The sequence below is a fragment of the Oncorhynchus tshawytscha genome, linkage group LG09 (assembly GCF_018296145.1).
Source record: "Oncorhynchus tshawytscha isolate Ot180627B linkage group LG09, Otsh_v2.0, whole genome shotgun sequence".
Classification (NCBI taxonomy): Eukaryota; Metazoa; Chordata; class Actinopteri; order Salmoniformes; family Salmonidae; genus Oncorhynchus; species Oncorhynchus tshawytscha.
The window spans coordinates 13461501-13481392 of NC_056437.1; the positions used below are offsets into that span (position 1 = coordinate 13461501).

Genomic DNA, 19892 nt, shown 5'->3' on the forward strand with positions numbered 1-19892 from the left:
CTCACTACCCCCTGAATGAATAGTTCAATATTATATTCCTTTGCATGGTATAGCTTGCTCTTTGCTCGGTACCCCTCATTATCTGAGAAATAGAATCACGGTGTCAAGTCTCTGACCATAGTTCTTTTGTGTTTTCTTTGTTTTAGTGTTGGTCAGGACGTGAGCTGAGTGGGCATTCTATGTTGTGTGTCTAGTTTTCCCGTTTCTATGTTTGGCCTGATATGGTTCTCAATCAGAGGCAGGTGTTAGTCATTGTCTCTGATTGGGAACCATATTTAGGTAGCCTGTCTTGTGTTGGGTTTTTGTGGGTGGTTGTCTTCTGTCTTCGTATGTCTGCACCAGACAGAACTGTTTCGGTTTTTCCACATTTGTTGTTTTGTTGTTTTGTAGTGTTTATGGTCTATATTAAACATGATGAACACTAACCACGCTGTGCTTTGGTCCTCTCCTTTGTCCACAGAAGAAAGCCGTTACACAAGGTCCTTTCAAAACAAACTGTTTGTAGGAAAAACAACAAAACAAGCTTGTTTCCTCTTCCTGGGTTCAAAAATAACAAAAGTGTTTATTTCCTGTTTTTGTTTATCAGTTTGGATTTCTATTCTGAGGTCAACATTTTACAATTTAATTAGTAGAGTGACTTTCAAACATAATCCATATCTCAGGGTTAATATTAGACTATTAAATTAATTTAACCATTTGTTATTCTCATTTGGGAACAGAATAACTGCAGTCCTCTGTAAACACAACTATAAGTGCAACTTTACATTTGTAGGCCTTGTGATATTAGGCCTGGGGCACATTATATGCTGTATATCAGACTGTATTCATTTTGATTTAAGAAGGCCTTTTCAGAGTGTATTCAGCCTGGCATCAATACCTTGGCGGTGGGTGGGTAACACCGGCACATCACCCTTGAGAGATGTGACTGTACACGGAAGTAGGTGCAACACTAATTATTGGAGCCTGCATTTTGTTAGGCAACTTCAGTGGACAGCCAGTTTGTGTAACATTGTCTAACATTAATCTGTTGATGCCTCTGTGCAAAGAGCCTGATTGAATAATAGCTCTATTTCCAATAGATGAAGATGCAATTGTTTATATGGTCTTTTTCTCATGCCAGTTATCTGTTGTGGATTTTGACTTCATGATGATAACACTGGGCTGCACTTTCGATGCATAAATATGAATTCCTCTGAAGAAAATGCTAAGTCACCAATATTTCCAAAATAAATTGCATTTACTACATGATTCCACATCCAAATTGTACAGCCATTCGCCTAGCGTTTTAGTAGCATGCAACACAAACAAATCGTAAATGGACAACCAGCTAAAAGTCGCGCCTCTTTCTGTCACTTACCTTAGGCACTGTAACGGAGTACTACAATGATCATCTTTTTATCGTCCAAGAGAACAAACGGAAAAAAACATCAGCAGCTGTTGCAATGGAACAGCTGTAATCAACTGAATGATATAGATCCCGCATTGAAAACTGTCATTTCAGCACATCAAATGACAGTTATCTGCTCCAATTTCTATATTCATTCCCAACCTACGCGACTTGTTCGCTCAGGTAGCCTACCCTCCCTTGGTTTGACAACTAGGGACAACGATCGTGTGTATTGTATCACTCCGCTTCCCGTTTTTGAAATGCGTGCCGGTAGCAGGCGCGTCTTGATCAGCAGGAGAGTGTTTCGTGTTAAAACGAGCGGAACAAAATAATATATATTGAACATTTACCTCAAAACCTTGTTTATTATGGTAGTGCGTATGTGGTACTATTTTCATATTATGGGCAAGGATAAAGACGTAAAGGGGCAAAGCCGGAACAAGCCGCTTTTCGAGGCGTGGACCGCATCGTTTTTAAAGAGACAGGGGATGCGATAGGACCTATAGACACAATGCTCTGAGCGGGTTTTGGCGCTATAATGACAGTCACCTATCGAATTGACCTTCTCACTGTCTCTGCTTGCTAATCTTATATGTCTAACAGTACAATCTAATGCAAGATAAAGTGCAGTGCATTCCGAATGTTTCTAGCATTCAGTAATTCATCAGTTGTTACTGTGTCATGATTGTAGCCTTCCTATAATAACTTAGTTATTGAGCCCATACTGGAATCTTAAGTTTTCGCTGGTTGTAGTATGGCTCTAGAAGTAGCAGAAACGTTGTTCAGAGGATGGAGAAAGAGAGGCCCAATACTCCCCCTCTCTCCTCTCCTCCATTCCTCATTCAATAATGGAACGGTCCTAAACAGCACTTTACACACACACACACACACACACTCACACACACACACACACACACTACTCCCTTTTACAGTTGCTCTGTGTCCCTCTCAGTACTCCGGGGGGACCATGGGAGAATTGTTGGTTTGCACTGAGCTGAGTGAGGCTGACATTTATCCAGCAAAGGGATAAAAGAGAAAGAGGAGAGAGTGACTGAGAGAGATTAAGGAGGGGAGAGATTGAAAGGAAACCCTCTCAGACATGCAGGAGTATCCACTCAGACAGTGTAGATGCTCAGTGATGACTCGGGTTATATACTGGGGCTCAGTGAAGTACACAGATGACTCAGATTATATACTGGGGCTCAGTGAAGTACACAGATGACTCAGATTATATACTGGGCCTCAGTGAGGTACACAGATGACTCAGGTTATATACTGGGGCATACCACTGCCTCCCTCACTCTACATATCTTACCCATGCAGAACACAGCCCTACAGACCAACACACAGAAACACCAACATATTGTAGAGCACTCATTTACGCAAAGAATATATTGATTAATACATTCCATTCCTACACACACCAACACATTCCATGATTACGTGTTCTTGGAGAATGACTGTCTACAAGTAAACTCTTTATTCCAAGTGAAATGTCAGAAAGATGAAATTCCCATCATCCAATACTGCAGGTGCCACCTTGTGGCCATCTATAACAAGTCTACAACGCAGTATGCAGTTAAAATCTACAACCACGACAAGAGAACTGCTGATTTAAACAGACACACATTTAATCAATGAGACATTATGCAATATTCATATGAAAAGAGACAGCTAATGTTACATTTGCAAAGTTACCTAAAATTAGCAATGTCTGATTTGTCAATCAGCGTAAAACTACCTCATTATTTTCAGGTGCTTCACAAGTCAAGTAGTAAAACCAAAACATCATCTTAATAACATCATCTTAACAACAACATCTTTACAACATCATCTTAATAACGTCATCTTAACAACATTATCTTAATAACATTATCTTAATAACATCATCTTAACAACATCCTCTTAACAACATCATCTTAACAACATTATCTTAACAACATTATCTTAATAACATCATCTTAACAACATCATCTTAATAAAACACACACATGGGATCCTTCGAGGTGTTGTGCGTCACGGCCATATATCAAAGCAGCAGATATCTATCGTAAAGAAACACAGACAGATATCTATCGTAAAGAAACACAGACAGATATCTATCGTAAAGAAACACAGACAGACATCTATCCTAAAGAAACACAGACAGATATCTATCCTAAAGAAACACAGCAGATATCTATCGTAAAGAAACACAGACAGGTGGACACATTTCTCTTATAGTACACACACACACACACACACAAATACACACACACACACACACACACACACACACACACACACACACACACACACACACACACACACACACAACAAATACACACACACACGCAAATACACACACACACACACACACACACACACACACACACACACACACACACACACACACACACACACACACACACACACACAAATACACACACACAAATACACACACACACACACACACACACAAATACACACACGCAAATACACACACACACACACACACACAAAATACACACACACAAATACACACACACACACACGCAAATACACACACACACACAAATATACACACACAAATACACACACACACACAAATACACACACACAAATACACACACACACACACACACACACACACACACACACACACACACACACACACAATACACACACACAATACACACACACACACACACACAAATACACACACACAAATACACACACACAATACACACACACACACAATACACACACACACTTGTGGGTACACACTCTAATGCACAAAAATATAAATAGCAGTGATGTAGCTACAGTTTGTTGACTGATTCTGTATGTTCCTGTGCTAGTTCATCAAAACACTCATTAGAGTATCTGGATGGGGGGAGAAAATAAAGTGCAAAAACATCACATTAGGAAAGAGGCAAACTAGTGGAAGATCATCTTCAGTTGGTCATTTCAATATCTTTTCAATCCACTCTAGTTTAGTCTACTTCTCCCTCCTGGCCTGTTCTTCTACATAGTTTTCATTTAGACATGGGTCTGTGCTAAAACTCTCGCTACATCATTAAAGAGGCAGACAAGTTGAATATATACTGGCATATATACACATTGAGTGCAATACATTTACACTAGTTTCCTCCTTGTCTTTGTAGTCCTAATTATTTTTAGTTTAAATTGTTTGTAGTTCTAATTCTTTGTAGTTCATTTGTAGTTTTAATTATTTGTAGTTCTAATTATATGTAGTTTTAATTCTTTGTAGTTCTAATTATTTGTAGTTTAAATTCTTTGTAGTTCTAATGCTCTTTAGTTTTCATTATTTGTAGTTTTAATTCTTTGTAGTTCTAATTCTCTGTCGTTTGAATTATTTGTAGTTCTTATTCTCTGTAGTTGTAATTCTTTGTAGTTCTAATTCTCTGTAGTTTAAATTTTTTGCTGTTCAAATTCTTTGTAGTTTTCATTTAGGCACTGGTATGCTTAACTCAGAAGTCTCTTGCTGCAGAAGTCCAGCAGCTCCCAGGCTCACACCACCTCCTCAAACATGTTCTGAAGGCTGCTCTTGCCATGGATGTCCTTGAGGTGGCGCCGGAGGCCTGGTTTGTGTGCGAAGTGGATGGCGCAGTAGTTGCACTTGTGTGGCTTGTCCCCTGTGTGGAGGTTAAGGTGGTCTTGCAGCGTGGCCTTCTGGGAAAAGGTCTTGTGGCAAAGCGGGCACTGGAATAATAATATAGTAATAAAATAATAATATATGAAATTTAGCAGACAGTTACATCCAAAGCAGATTACAATACATTACATACAAACAATACTAAAATACATCTTATACATCTCACAACCCTGGCATTGACACCCCCACACGCTTACCAACTGAGTCACATAGGAGCTTGTCAAGATGCTCAAAGTGCTTTAAACACAGTAAAGGTGGAGGGATGTGTTCCACTCACCTGGAAAGGCTTGACCCCTGTGTGAACCCTGATGTGTCGGGTCAGGTTGCTTTTCTGGCTGAAGCTCTTCCCACAGAGAAGACACGGATAGAGCCTGTGCTCCTTTAGGTGTCCCACATAGCTGTCCAGGTGGTGGAACCCTCGGTCACACTTCCTGCACAGGTAGGGTCTCTGGAGGAGCATCTCCTGTCCCCGTCCTGAAAACTCTGCCCCCGTCAGAACTCTAAAGGAGGACTCGGGAGACCCGCCCCCAACTCCCTGCATATGACGAGCAGCAAGCATGTATATGTCCTCTCCAGAGTCCCCGTCCACTTCCTGGTCCTGGGAGCTGTCAGCCAATCCTGAACTGCTGTGGGCAGGACTTCCTGCTGGGGGGAAGGTCCTCTTCCTATACTCTCTGCATGGCGTGGGCGGGCGCTGCTTGCGTCTATGGGCGCCCGTCGGGTAAGGGTACGGGCTGTAAGGGTACGTGCTGTTAGTGTGTACCATGTGGACACTGTCCAGAGTGTCTTCTGAGGTCAGGCTGTGGTCCCTGTCCTCTGGGTCCTCCTGGGTCTCCCCCTCGTCCAGACTTGCTGAGCTGGGTTGGGGTTTAACGCTGTCTGGTGGTGGTAGAGGGGTTCCCTCGGTCTCTGGGCTCCTCTCCAGCTTCAGGTGGGCAAGGGTGGGGTCCAGGTACTGAGAGACGGCCTGGGCACACCTCTCCACCACGTGGCTCATCTGCAGTGCGCTCGCTGCCGTCAGATAGCTGACCAACTCCTTCAGAGGGACCTCCAGGTGGCCTGTGTAACAGGACAGGAGCAGCCGATGGCCCACCTCCGCACTGGGTACCACAGTCACAAGCAGCTCCCGGCTCCCCTCGTGCAGCAGGAACTGGTCCCGGAGGAAGGCAGAGGAGGCCGCCAGGACCACCCGGTGACCCGGGAAGCGGAACGACCCTGATCCGAGGACGAGGGTGACGTCACAGAAGCGTCGGTCCTCTCTCAGCAGGCTCATCTTTTGCAGGATGGAGTCATCGTGGACGGGGCTGGAGAAACGGAATTGGAGTGTGTCTGAGAATGAAGATGACATGGTGGTGCTCTTCTCTCTCTCTGTAATTACAATGTTATAACATCATCATTACATAGTTGTTACTGTTTATGAGGTACCTTTCTACTGACACAAAACGTATTTTGCGGGTAAATATATTTTTCAGCGTTTTTAAAATTTTTATAGAAGAGCTATTTTATTTATCTAAAAGTTACAGGCCAGTCAGTGACTGAGAATGTGATTTTTCTCATGTGGGGATCTTGTATCTTCATGACGAGTGCTACTGCATATCCGACAATTATCAACTGAACAATACGTTCGAAAACAATCTGGTCATGAATTACAGACAGTGTATTGTTGTAGTTGAATGATGCAGCAGAAGAGATTGCATATTTCAAACTCGCCTGATATGAGAATGAAGTAGAGTCCCTAGTCTACTCTTCTTCCTTCTCCTGAATACAGTACGTAGCCTAGGGTGGGTGACAAATTATATGGTGTCTATAATTGTGTAGGCTGACAGATATCTGTAATCCTCTCCGCATCTCTGAAGAATCATCAAGCGAGCACCGCTCATTCACAAAAAAAGAGAGTCGCTTTCGGATCACTTCCTGTTTCCTGGGCGTTCCAAACGCACGCACTTCGTTTATTGTGCGCAGGAGCGCTTGATAGTAGCACATGCTGAAATGCCTTGGTCCCCTCAGACGGGTGATGAGAACACTAACGTTAATATTATGTCATTCCTACGATATGTGTGATATGCGCTTGAGTTTCTAAAATTGTTCCACCTTCATGTGGCTCTCATTTAATCCTCAGATCATGAAGTAATTATTCCTCATCATGTGTGTCACTCCTGCAACCTAGTATTACAACACAGTTAGCCTACAAGATATTGACGATAATTTACATAATTTACCTTTGTGTTTTATAATTTCATCGACCTACTGAATACATGGAATGGAATATGATGAAATAACAAAAGTAGCAAAAGTAACGGTTGTATTCTTTATCTGCTGTCATGTCAAGGTTTCACCACTAGAGGGAAGTCCACACAAACAATAGAGCAGCCACTGAGGCAAGCCAATGATCAAGTGTCTGCTGTAAATGACTAACATCATCAGATGAGAGACACACTGAGTCCCTACAATATATCTGCTTGATTCACAAAAAATATATTTAGATGATTGTGTGTATATAAGTATGGAGAGTGGGGCTACAGTATGAAGCATTCTTGTCATCTATTTGGACAGGGAAGCAATACTGAGACTAGGCTCTCTTTTTCAGATGAGCCCTGCATAAATACATCAAACATATAATACAACATACAATATACAAAATTACAAAACAAATGAAGAAAAACAGACACATTTATCAACATAGAGGTCTCTGATCCTTTCTCTGAACTGACCAATGGGGGACCAGAACATGTCATTTCAAAGAGCTCTGTGAGTTGTTCCACATAAAGGCAAAATGTAGGCTAAGAGCTGCCAAGGAAATAACAGTTCATTGCAGTCTTCTATCCCCAAGCCATAAGACTGCTGAACAATTCATCAAATGGCCACCTGAACTATTTACATTGACACCCCCCCAGCTGCTACTGTTTATTATCTATGCACAGTCAATATACCCCTACCTACATGTACAAATTACCTCCACTAACCTCTACCCCCGCACATTGACTCGGTACCGGTACCCCTATATATAGCCTTGTTATTGTTCTTTTATTTTTTAATTTTACTTTAGTTTATTTCTTAAATATTTTCTTAAAACTGCATTGTTGGTTAAGGGCTTGTAAGTAAGCATTTCACAGTAAGGTCTACACCTGTTGGTTAAGGGCTTGTAAGTAAGCATTTCACTGTAAGGTCTACACCTGTTGGTTAAGGGCTTGTATTCAGCATTTCACAGTAAGGTCTACACCTGTTGGTTAAGGGCTTGTAAGTAAGCATTTCACAGTAAGGTCTACACCTGTTGGTTAAGGGCTTGTAAGTCAGCATTTCACTGTAAGGTCTACACCTGTTGGTTAAGGTCTTGTAAGTAAGCATTTCACAGTAAGGTCTACACCTGTTGGTTAAGGGCTTGTAAGTCAGCATTTCACAGTAAGGTCTACACCTGTTGGTTAGGGCTTGTAAGTAAGCATTTCACAGTAAGGTCTACACCTGTTGGTTAAGGGCTTGTATTCAGCATTTCACAGTAAGGTCTACACCTGTTGGTTAAGGGCTTGTAAGTAAGCATTTCACAGTAAGGTCTACACCTGTTGGTTAAGGGCTTGTATTCAGCATTTCACAGTAAGGTCTACACCTGTTGGTTAAGGGCTTGTATTCAGCATTTCACAGTAAGGTCTACACCTGTTGGTTAAGGGCTTGTATTCAGCATTTCACAGTAAGGTCTACACCTGTTGGTTAAGGGCTTGTAAGTAAGCATTTCACAGTAAGGTCTACACCTGTTGGTTAAGGGCTTGTATTCAGCATTTCACAGTAAGGTCTACACCTGTTGGTTAAGGGCTTGTAAGTAAGCATTTCACAGTAAGGTCTACACCTGTTGGTTAAGGGCTTGTATTCAGCATTTCACAGTAAGGTCTACACCTGTTGGTTAAGGGCTTGTATTCAGCATTTCACAGTAAGGTCTACACCTGTTGGTTAAGGGCTTGTAAGTAAGCATTTCACAGTAAGGTCTACACCTGTTGGTTAAGGGCTTGTATTCAGCATTTCACAGTAAGGTCTACACCTGTTGGTTAAGGGCTTGTATTCAGCATTTCACAGTAAGGTCTACACCTGTTGGTTAAGGGCTTGTATTCAGCATTTCACAGTAAGGTCTACACCTGTTGGTTAAGGGCTTGTAAGTAAGCATTTCACAGTAAGGTCTACACCTGTTGGTTAAGGGCTTGTATTCAGCATTTCACAGTAAGGTCTACACCTGTTGGTTAAGGGCTTGTAAGTAAGCATTTCACAGTAAGGTCTACACCTGTTGGTTAAGGGCTTGTATTCAGCATTTCACAGTAAGGTCTACACCTGTTGGTTAAGGGCTTGTATTCAGCATTTCACAGTAAGGTCTACACCTGTTGGTTAAGGGCTTGTAAGTAAGCATTTCACAGTAAGGTCTACACCTGTTGGTTAAGGGCTTGTATTAAGCATTTCACAGTAAGGTCTACACCTGTTGGTTAAGGGCTTGTATTCAGCATTTCACAGTAAGGTCTACACCTGTTGGTTAAGGGCTTGTAAGTAAGCATTTCACAGTAAGGTCTACACCTGTTGGTTAAGGGCTTGTATTCAGCATTTCACAGTAAGGTCTACACCTGTTGGTTAAGGGCTTGTATTCAGCATTTCACAGTAAGGTCTACACCTGTTGGTTAAGGGCTTGTATTCAGCATTTCACAGTAAGGTCTACACCTGTTGGTTAAGGGCTTGTAAGTAAGCATTTCACAGTAAGGTCTACACCTGTTGGTTAAGGGCTTGTATTCAGCATTTCACAGTAAGGTCTACACCTGTTGGTTAAGGGCTTGTATTCAGCATTTCACAGTAAGGTCTACACCTGTTGGTTAAGGGCTTGTATTCAGCATTTCACAGTAAGGTCTACACCTGTTGGTTAAGGGCTTGTATTCAGCATTTCACAGTAAGGTCTACACCTGTTGGTTAAGGGCTTGTAAGTAAGCATTTCACAGTAAGGTCTACACCTGTTGGTTAAGGGCTTGTATTCAGCATTTCACAGTAAGGTCTACCTGTTGTATTTGGCGCATGTGACAAATACAATTTGATTTGATTTGAATTGATAGTTGGTCAAGACGAGTGCTGGTCAAACAGATGGATATGGGATCGGGAGCACAGCTGTCCATGTCGGCTAATCATGGCTGTGGTTGAACATCAAAACACAGCTCTCTTTTAGTCTTAAATGCCTTTGTTGTTCTGACAACAACCACAGACGTTTGATTGTTTCTCTTACAATAACAGATAGTATATTCCTCAAGGAGATAATGGCTTGAAGGAGAAAAGCCTGTAACTGGCCTAGTCTGATGATGCTACAGTAACTATCTTGCCTCGGGGCTTACAGGCATTTTAAAGTTGTGAATGCTACACTTTTTTTGTGAATATTGATTATTCGTCTCATTTAAAAACATGCATTTTCCTCTATCTGAGTATTCAGACTAGACTGTAGATTTACCATACAAACTTTCACAGATTTCAAAGCAATCTCTACACAATGTTCTCAGCTTAAAGAAGCCCGATGAAGACAATTGACATTTGTGAATAGAACTACACTACTTTTGTGAAAAAACATACATGTCCTCAATCTGGCAATTCAGACTAGGCTGTAGAATAGATGTATCTCTACTGTATCTCTCTAAGTGCAGGTCAAAAAGGCTTCTTAACAGCTTCTACCCCCAACCCATAAGACGAACAGTTAATCAAATGGCTACCAGGACTATTTGCATTGTCCCCACTCCCCATTTTTACACTGCTGCTACTCTCTGTTTATTATCCATGCATAGTTACTTTACCTCTATCTACATGTACATATTTCCTCAAATACCTCTACTGACCGGTGCCCCCGCTCATTGACTCTGTACCGGAACACCCTGTATATAGCCTCCTCATTGACTCTGTACCGGAACCCCCTGTATATAGCCTCCACATTGACTCTGTTCCGGAACCCCCAGTATATAGCCTCCACATTGACTCTGTTCCGGAACCCCCTGTATATAGCCTCCACATTGACTCTGTTCCGGAACCCCCTGTATATAGCCTCCACATTGACTCTGTTCCGGAACCCCCTGTATATAGCCTCCACATTGACTCTGTTCCGGAACCCCCTGTATATAGCCTCCACATTGACTCTGTTCCGGAACCCCCTGTATATAGCCTCCACATTGACTCTGTTCCGGAACCCCCTGTATATAGCCTCCACATTGACTCTGTTCCGGAACCCCCTGTATATAGCCTCCACATTGACTCTGTTCCAGAACCCCTGTATATAGCCTCCACATTGACTCTGTTCCAGAACCCCCTGTATATAGCCTCCACATTGACTCTGTTCCAGAACCCCTGTATATAGCCTCCACATTGACTCTGTACCGGTACCCTCTGTATATAGCCTCCACATTGACTCTGTTCCAGAACCCCCTGTATATAGCCTCCACATTGACTCTGTTCCAGAACCCCTGTATATAGCCTCCACATTGACTCTGTTCCAGAACCCCTGTATATAGCCTCCACATTGACTCTGTTCCGGAACCCCCTGTATATAGCCTCCACATTGACTCTGTTCCAGAACCCCCTGTATATAGCCTCCACATTGACTCTGTTCCAGAACCCCCTGTATATAGCCTCCACATTCCACTGCAAATCTAACATGCCAGTGTTTTTTTATTAAATTTTTTTACTTGCTATATTGTATTTACAAAGTGATGATGATGATGATGACACCTTAATGAGTCTAGAAGTCTAGAAGTATTTCCAGATAAAAACATTCTCAAGTACAATATTGCCAAGCTGGTCTGAATTACAAGACCATTATGTGGTTTGTTTTTGTTTTCTAATATTTTGGGGATGTTTTCACATATCTGTATTAGGCATAGCTATTGGCATAGCTAATCCTAAGCAATAGGTTCCTGATCGTCAGAACTCCCTATGCGTACAAATAGGCAGACAGACAGACAGACAGACAGACAGACAGACAGACAGACAGACAGACAGACAGACAGACGACAGGCAGGCAGGCAGGCAGACAGACAGACAGACAGACAGACAGACAGACAGACAGACAGACAGACAGACAGACAGACAGACAGACAGACAGACAGACAGACAGGCAGGCAGGCAGGCAGGCAGGCAGGCAGACAGACAGACAGATAGGCAGGCAGACAGACAGACAGACAGACAGACAGACAGACAGACAGACAGACAGACAGACAGACAGACAGACAGACAGACAGACACAGACAGACAGACAGACAGACAGACAGACAGACAGACAGACAGACAGACAGACAGGCAGACAGACAGGCAGACAGGCAGGCAGGCAGGCAGGCAGAAGCATATGATTCATGAGAACAGTCTGGTTACATCTCATTCAGGTAAAACACAGATCATAAGGTATTGTGTCTGAGGTCACACTTCAGGTATTTTCCCCATCCTTAGTGGTCCAGCAGATTACGAGGACCCAAAATATAATGATGTGGAGGAGCATGCCGAGACCTGTTTCTCTATGTCTGTTGAGTTGTAGAAAAGAAATGTCTGATCAGCATCACAGCTTTGACAAGCTGGGTCAGGTTGTAGTAATTATTTACCTTTCATATCGGGACAAGGGATTGAAGATGAATGACATATTGAATTAACTATAGTCTAATTTGTTGACTGGAGCCTCTTAAGAAACAACAATAGCCTCAGACTTCCAAGACCTTATCTGACCTCCGGAGAAACTCTACTGTAGGCAGAACCCAGACAGAGAGACAGGGGGAGGTGTTGTTCATCACCACCATAATAATAATAACAGTCATTGCCAAACATTACTACACAGTCATTATTACACAGTCATTATACAGGCCTTAATCTGGCTCATCAATAAGGCTTCCAGAGGCTCATGTAGTGGTGCACCGCCCAGACAGACACATCTCCTTAGAACAGGTGTGTCACACACGACTGCACACAAAGGCAGCCCGTACATGTTTATAGTGTCTTCTGAAACACATCTGTCTGTCTGTCTCTCGTCCATGAGTTTATGATAGATAGATGCCTATGACAGACAGACAGACGAATGAACATCTGTCATAGACATCTGTCATAGACGTCTGTTTATCATAAACTTATGAATGAGAGTGGGACGGAATCTCTCCTGTACTATGTCTGGCTGCCTCACAGTCCTCTCCGTCTGCCTCAGCTCACGCCATGCCAATAGTAGGGTTTAACAGATCTCTGAAAGTGGCCGTTATTAAGGATGGAAGGAAGGAGAAACTTTGGGCTGGGCACATAGTGTGGCGCCCACCCTCATCAGTCAGTCCCTTCTTCTGATGTGTGTCAGGGAGCTTAGAGGGTTTGTCGCTGGGAAAGTCCCACACACACCCTGGTCTCCTCAGCCCGTGTGGCTTGGCTGGTTGAGGATGGTAGACAGTAGAGGAAAGAGACAAGCAGACACACATATTTCCAATAATTGTTCATTGTGACAATGATTAGTGTCCAGAGAGACAATCACCTCCCAAGAAGGCTTCAATGTCTGACTGTGACCACTCCACTGTGTTGATGGAGAGCTTTTGAAGCAGCACACATACACATAACTCTACAAGACCATACATGACTATACAAGACCATACATAACTATACAAGACCATACATGACTATACAAGACCATACATAACTATACAAGACCATACATAACTCTACAAGACCATACATAACTATACAAGACCATACATAACTATACAAGACCATACATAACTATACAAGACCATACATAACTATACAAGACCATACATGACTATACAAGACCATACATAACTATACAAGACCATACATGACTATACAAGACCATACATTACTATACAAGAACATACATAACTATACAAGACCATACATGACTATACATGACTATACAAGACCATACATTACTATACAAGAACATACATAACTATACAAGACCATACATTACTATACATGACTATACAAGACCATACATTACTATACAAGAACATACATAACTATACAAGACCATACATAACTATACAAGACCATACATGACTATACAAGACCATACATTACTATACAAGAACATACATAACTATACAAGACCATACATTACTATACATGACTATACAAGACCATACATTACTATACAAGAACATACATAACTATACAAGACCATACATAACTATACATGACTATACAAGACCATACATAACTATACAAGACCATATATGACTCTACAAGACCATACATGACTATACATGACTACACATGACTATAAATGACTACATGTGATCATACAAGACTATACAAGACTGTAAATGACTACTCATGACTATACAAGCACATACATGACTATACATGACTACACATGACTACACATGACTATACATGACTACGCAAGAGTATACATGACTATGCGTGACTATACATGACTATACGTGACTATACAAGAGTATACGTGACTATACGTGACTATACATGACTATACGTGACTATACATGACTATACGTGACTATACAAGAGTATACGTGACTATACGTGACTATACAAGAGTATACGTGACTATACGTGACTATACGTGACTATACAAGAGTATACATGACTATACGTGACTATACGTGACTATACAAGAGTATACGTGACTATACGTGACTATACGTGACTATACAAGAGTATACATGACTATACGTGACTATACGTGACTATACGTGACAATACAAGAGTATACGTGACTATACGTGACTATACATGACTATACAAGAGTATACATGACTATGCAAGAGTATACATGACTATACGTGACTACACAAGAGTATACGTGACTATACGTGACTATAGTCTATACCTATACCTGGTAGGTTGAACAGGCTGGTAATAGGGGTTGCGACAATGGCGGCGGATAGTTTCAGACATAGAGGGTCCAGATTGTCAAGCCCGGCTGATTTGTACGGGTCCAGGTTTTGCAGCTCTTTCAGAACATCTGCTATCTGGATTTGGGTAAAGGAGAACCTGGAGAGGCTTGGGCGAGTAGCTGCGGGGGGGGGGTGGCGGAGCTGTTGGCCGAGGTTGGAGTAGCCAGGAGGAAGGCATGGCCAGCCTTTGAGAAATGCTTATTGAAGTTTTCGATAATCATGGATTTATCGGTGGTGACCGTGTTACCTAGCCTCAGTGCAGTGGGCAGCTGGGAGGAGGTGCTCTTGTTCTCCATGGACTTCACAGTGTCCCAGAACTTTTTGGAGTTAGAGCAACAGGATACAAATTTCTGCCTGAAGAAGCTGGCCTTTGCTTTCCTGACTGACTGCGTGTATTGGTTCCTGACTTCCCTGAACAGTTGCATATCCCGGGGACTATTCGATGCTATTGCAGTCCGCCACAGGATGTTTTTGTGCTGGTCGAGGTTAGTCAGGTCTGGAGTGAACCAAGGGCTATATCTGTTCTTAGTTCTGCATTTTTTGAACGGAGCATGCTTATCTAAAATGGTGAGGAAGTTACTTTTAAAGAATGACCAGGCATCCTCAACTGATGGGATGAGGTCAATGTCCTTCCAGGATACCCGGGCCAGGTCGATTAGAAAGGCCTGCTCACAGAAGTGTTTTAGGGAGCGTTTGACAGTGATGAGGGGTGGTTGTTTGACTGCGGGTCCGTAGCGGATACAGGCAATGAGGCAGTGATCGCTGAGATCCTGGTTGAAGACAGCAGAGGTGTATTTGGAGGGCCAGTTGGTCAGTAGCAGGCAGCAACAGTGAGAGACTTATTTCTGGAGAGAGTAATTTTTAAAATTAGTAGTTTGGGTAGTTTCGAACTATTTGGGTATGGACCTGGAAAGTATGACATTACTTTGCAGGCTATCTCTGCAGTAGACTGCAACTCCTCCCCCTTTGGCAGTTCTATCTTGACGGAAAATGTTATAGTTGGGTATGGAAATCTCAGAATTTTTGGTGGCCTTCCTGAGCCAGGATTCAGACACGGTAAGGACATCAGGGTTAGCAGAGTGTGCTAAAGCAGTGAGTAAAACAAACTTAGGGAGGAGGCTTCTGATGTTGACATGCATGAAACCAAGGCTTTTTCACAGAAGTCACAGAAGTCAACAAATGAGGGTGCCTGGGGACATGCAGGGCCTGGGTTTACCTCCACATCACCCGCGGAACAGAGGAGGAGTAGTATGAGGGTGCGGCTAAAGGCTATCAAAACTGGTCGCCTAGAGCGTTGGGGACAAAGAATAAAAGGAGCAGATTTCTGGGCATGGTAGAATATATTCAGGGCATAATACACAGACAGGGGTATGGTGGGGTGCGGGTACAGCGGAGGTAAGCCCAGGCACTGGGTGATGATAAGAGAGGTTGGACATGCTGGTTGTAATGGGTGAGGTCACCGCATGTGTGGGAGGTGGGACAAAGGAGGTATCAGGGGTATGAAGAGTGGAACTAGGGGAACCATTGTAAGCTAAAACAATGATAACTAACCTGAACAACAGTATACAAATCAAATCAAATCTAATTTATTTATATAGCCCTTTGTACATCAGCTGATATCTCAAAGTGCTGTACAGAAACTCAGCCTAAAACCCCAAACAGCAAGCAATGCAGGTGTAGAAGCACGGTGGCTAGGAAAAACTCCCTACAAGGCATATTGACATTTGAGAGAGACATACAGTGAGGCATACAGTAATCACAGGTGTTGATTGGGAGAGCTAGCTAAACCAGTAGGTGAGACAACAACAGCTAATCAGCTAGCACCACAACAGCAGGTAAAATGGCGTTGACTAGGCAGAGAGGGTCGGATTGACTACACACAGAGCCTGAGTGCGGCCGACAGATAAAACATAAACAAACAGAATGGAGTACCGTGATGAATGGACAGTCCAGCAGGCATCAGCTATGTAGCCAAGTGATCAGTGTCCAGGGGGCAGCGGTGGATGGGACAGGGAAGCTAGACTGGCGAGTATTATCCAGGCTAAAAAAAACTGGCTGGCTGTGCAGAAGGTAAAAGCCGCTAGCAGTGGCTAACAATGACTAAATAGCTTGTAGCTAGTTAGCTGGTTGGCTTCTGGAGGTTCTTGAATGTGTTCTAAAATTTTTAAATAATAGCGATTCCTTATCACATTGGGTGAGGCAGGTTACCGGAAGGTATTATCGAATTAAAAATCGAAAAGAGATTGTAAGTAATTATGGGTCCAGTGAGTGGATGCGCTTGCTGGGGATGCGGCGATTCAGACAGTTAGCAGGCCTGTGCTAACAAGCTAACAATTAGTAGGCCGGGGCTAAACAAGCTAGCAGTTAGCAGGCCGAATTAGCAATCAAGCAGATAGCAAGGGCTAGAAAGTTAGCCTTTGGGGGACATCGCGATGGGTGTTGAGTCTGTTTATGCCTCTTCATACGGTGACATCGATAGACCGGTCGTGGGTCCGGATATTGTAGCCCAGGAGTATGCTTCGGTGGTAGCACAGGAGTTCTGGCCGGGCTAGCTTCCAGCTAAGTGGGTGGAAACGCTAGCCAGGACTAGTCATCCAGGGTTCCGGTTAGCTAGTTAGCTAGTTGTGAAGATCCAGATGAAAAAGTTCAGTTTGCGGTGGGAATCCGGGGATAAAAATAATAGGTCCGTTATGCTCTGGTTAGAGTCGCGTTGCTCGAACTGGCAAGAGCTTTCCGAGCTAAAGGTTAGCTGACTGTTAGCTGGCTAGCTTCAGTTGAGGGGTTCCAGATCCGAAGTAAATATAAATACTTTAGAAAAAAAGCAGATCCACGCGCTACATTGGGTGAGGCGGGTTTCAGGAGAGTATTTAGATGTTGAGGTTTAGAAAAATGTTTTAAAAGATATGCGAAGAAATTTTTTTTTTTTTAAACGAATATATACAAGGAACACGACACGACACGACGTCTGACTGCTACGCCATCTTGGAATGACTATACGTGACTATACATGACTATACATGACTATGCAAGACCATACATGACTATCTGGGTCTGTGTGGGTCTTTGTGGGTCTGTCCTGGTCTGTGTGGGTCTGTGTGGGTCTATCCAGGTCTGTGTGGGTCTGTCCAGATCTGTGTGGGTCTATGTGGGTCTCTGTTGGTCTGTGTGGGTCTGTCCAGGTCTGTGTGGGTCTGTGTGGGTCTCTATACACCCGGACAGACCCACACAGACTCACACAGACCCACACAGACCCAAACAGACCCACACAGACCCGGACAGACCCACATAGACCCACACAGTCCCACATAGACCCACACAGACCTGGACAGACCAACACAGACACAAAAAGACCGACACAAACATGGACAGACCCACATAGACCCACAGACCCACATAGATCCGGACAGACCCACACAGACCCACACAACCCACACAGACCTGGACAGACCCACAGAGACCCACAGAGACCCGGACAGACCCACACAGACCTACACAGACCTGGACAGACCCACACAGACCCACAGAGACCGGGACAGACCCACACAGACCCACACAGACCTGGACAGACCCACACAGACCGGGACAGACCCACAAAGACCCACACAGACCCTCACAGAACCAGACAGACCCACACATACTTACAAACAGCCCTATCCTATCGCATATTTAGACACATTTGTTGCTTTCACAGATGATCTTCCCATAAATAACTGATGCCAAGGTGACAGCATAATGGTTTCTGCAGGTAATGATTATGTAATTACATCTGTGTAGCTCAGCAACACACTGCTTTACATTCACAACAAAGCATTTCAGCAACACAGTTTTTGGACTCAGCTGACCTGTATTTGATGGAGGTCATGAACTTGTCATTGTAAAAGCTGTTTGTCTGTTGAAGTCATTTAGTAAAACATATTATTTAGACGGCACCTCTGTCTCGTACCTCACAGCCCAAACCAGAAACACCACCCTATATACTTAATGAAACACCTAATGGTTTTTCCAACGCAAGGATTAACAGAGACATCAAATCGATGACTTCATTGTTCAGAGATTGCATGGCAGTCTGCCTTTAAACATCTGTGCACACAAATTGCTGTGCAGGGACCTCTAAGTCCAAGCAGCATTTACTAAATGTCTCTGATTACAAGGTAAAGTATTCTGGTGAAAGATTGGATGGCATTTGCATTATTTGACTTCAATGTTAAAGTTGATTAAAGGCCATAAGTACAATAAGGACATCAAATCAAATCGAATAGTCTTACTAAGCTTTCATCATTACAAAGTGTCATTAGCTAAGTGCTATGATGGATGAATAGGACTGGAGCATCAATCAGAGCTGTCAGACAGACGTTTAGGCTCAACATGAAGGTAACCTTGCAGTGTTGTATGCATGCCTACCTACTGCACAAAGCAGTCATCACACGCACATGAACAGGCACAGTTATCTCCACTGACGTGTCATTGTGCTCATCAGGCTACGTAGTACATACAGTACATACATACAGTATGTGTAGAATTCATAGAATGTGTTTTGAATATGTGTAGAATTCATATGTGTTTTGAGTATGTGTAGAATTCATAGAATGTGTTTTGAATATGTGTAGAATTCATATGTGTTTTGAGTATGTGTAGAATTCATAGAATGTGTTTTGAATATGTGTAGAATTCATATGTGTTTTGAGTATGTGTAGAATTCATAGAATGTGTTTTGAGTATGTGTAGAATTCATAGAATGTGTTTTGAGTATGTGTAGAATTCATAGAATGTGTTTTCAGTATGTGTAGAATTCATAGAATGTGTTTTCAGTATGTTTTGAGTATGTTTTGAGTATGTGTGGAATGTGTTGGATGTAATACGTCTTACATTGTAGATTGTGGTTGATAGTTATTGAACATATAAGAAGTATTTTGGACACTCCATGATGATGAAACAAAATAAAAGAGAAAATAATACCAAC

The 19892-nt window shown here is 42.7% G+C and overlaps 2 protein-coding genes across 5 annotated transcripts in view; both read right to left on the reverse strand.

Moving 5' to 3' along the window:
- Positions 1-1693, reverse strand: part of LOC112257247 (ring finger and CCCH-type domains 2) — a 42094-nt gene extending 40401 nt beyond the window's left edge. The window contains exon 1 of one of the 4 annotated variants that reach the window (XM_042326562.1): positions 1358-1692. The gene's annotated coding sequence lies outside the window, so the exon portion shown is untranslated. Of the gene's footprint in view, positions 1-1357 lie in introns of all 4 variants that reach the window. The other 3 variants (XM_042326563.1, XM_042326560.1, XM_042326564.1) reach the window with 3 other exon arrangements.
- A 2380-nt stretch (positions 1694-4073) lies between these two features.
- LOC112259301 (zinc finger and BTB domain-containing protein 26) lies at positions 4074-6940 on the reverse strand. The gene is made up of 3 exons (XM_024434020.2): positions 6756-6940; positions 5323-6413; positions 4074-5092 (listed from the first exon to the last, which is right to left on the reverse strand). The coding sequence occupies exons 2-3, from the start codon at positions 6391-6393 to the stop codon at positions 4901-4903; spliced, it is 1263 nt and encodes a 420-aa protein (XP_024289788.1). The 5' UTR covers positions 6394-6413; positions 6756-6940; the 3' UTR covers positions 4074-4900.
- Between the last annotated feature and the right edge of the window lie 12952 nt (positions 6941-19892).

Bases quoted from the DNA above. Each gene is read 5' to 3' on its own strand.
- LOC112259301 (XM_024434020.2), bottom strand. From the start codon at position 6,393: ATGTCATCTTCATTCTCAGACACACTCCAATTCCGTTTCTCCAGCCCC. The intron at 5,093-5,322 runs GTGAGTGGAACA...TTATTATTCCAG, and splicing joins CAGGGGTCAAGCCTTTCCAG to TGCCCGCTTTGCCACAAGAC.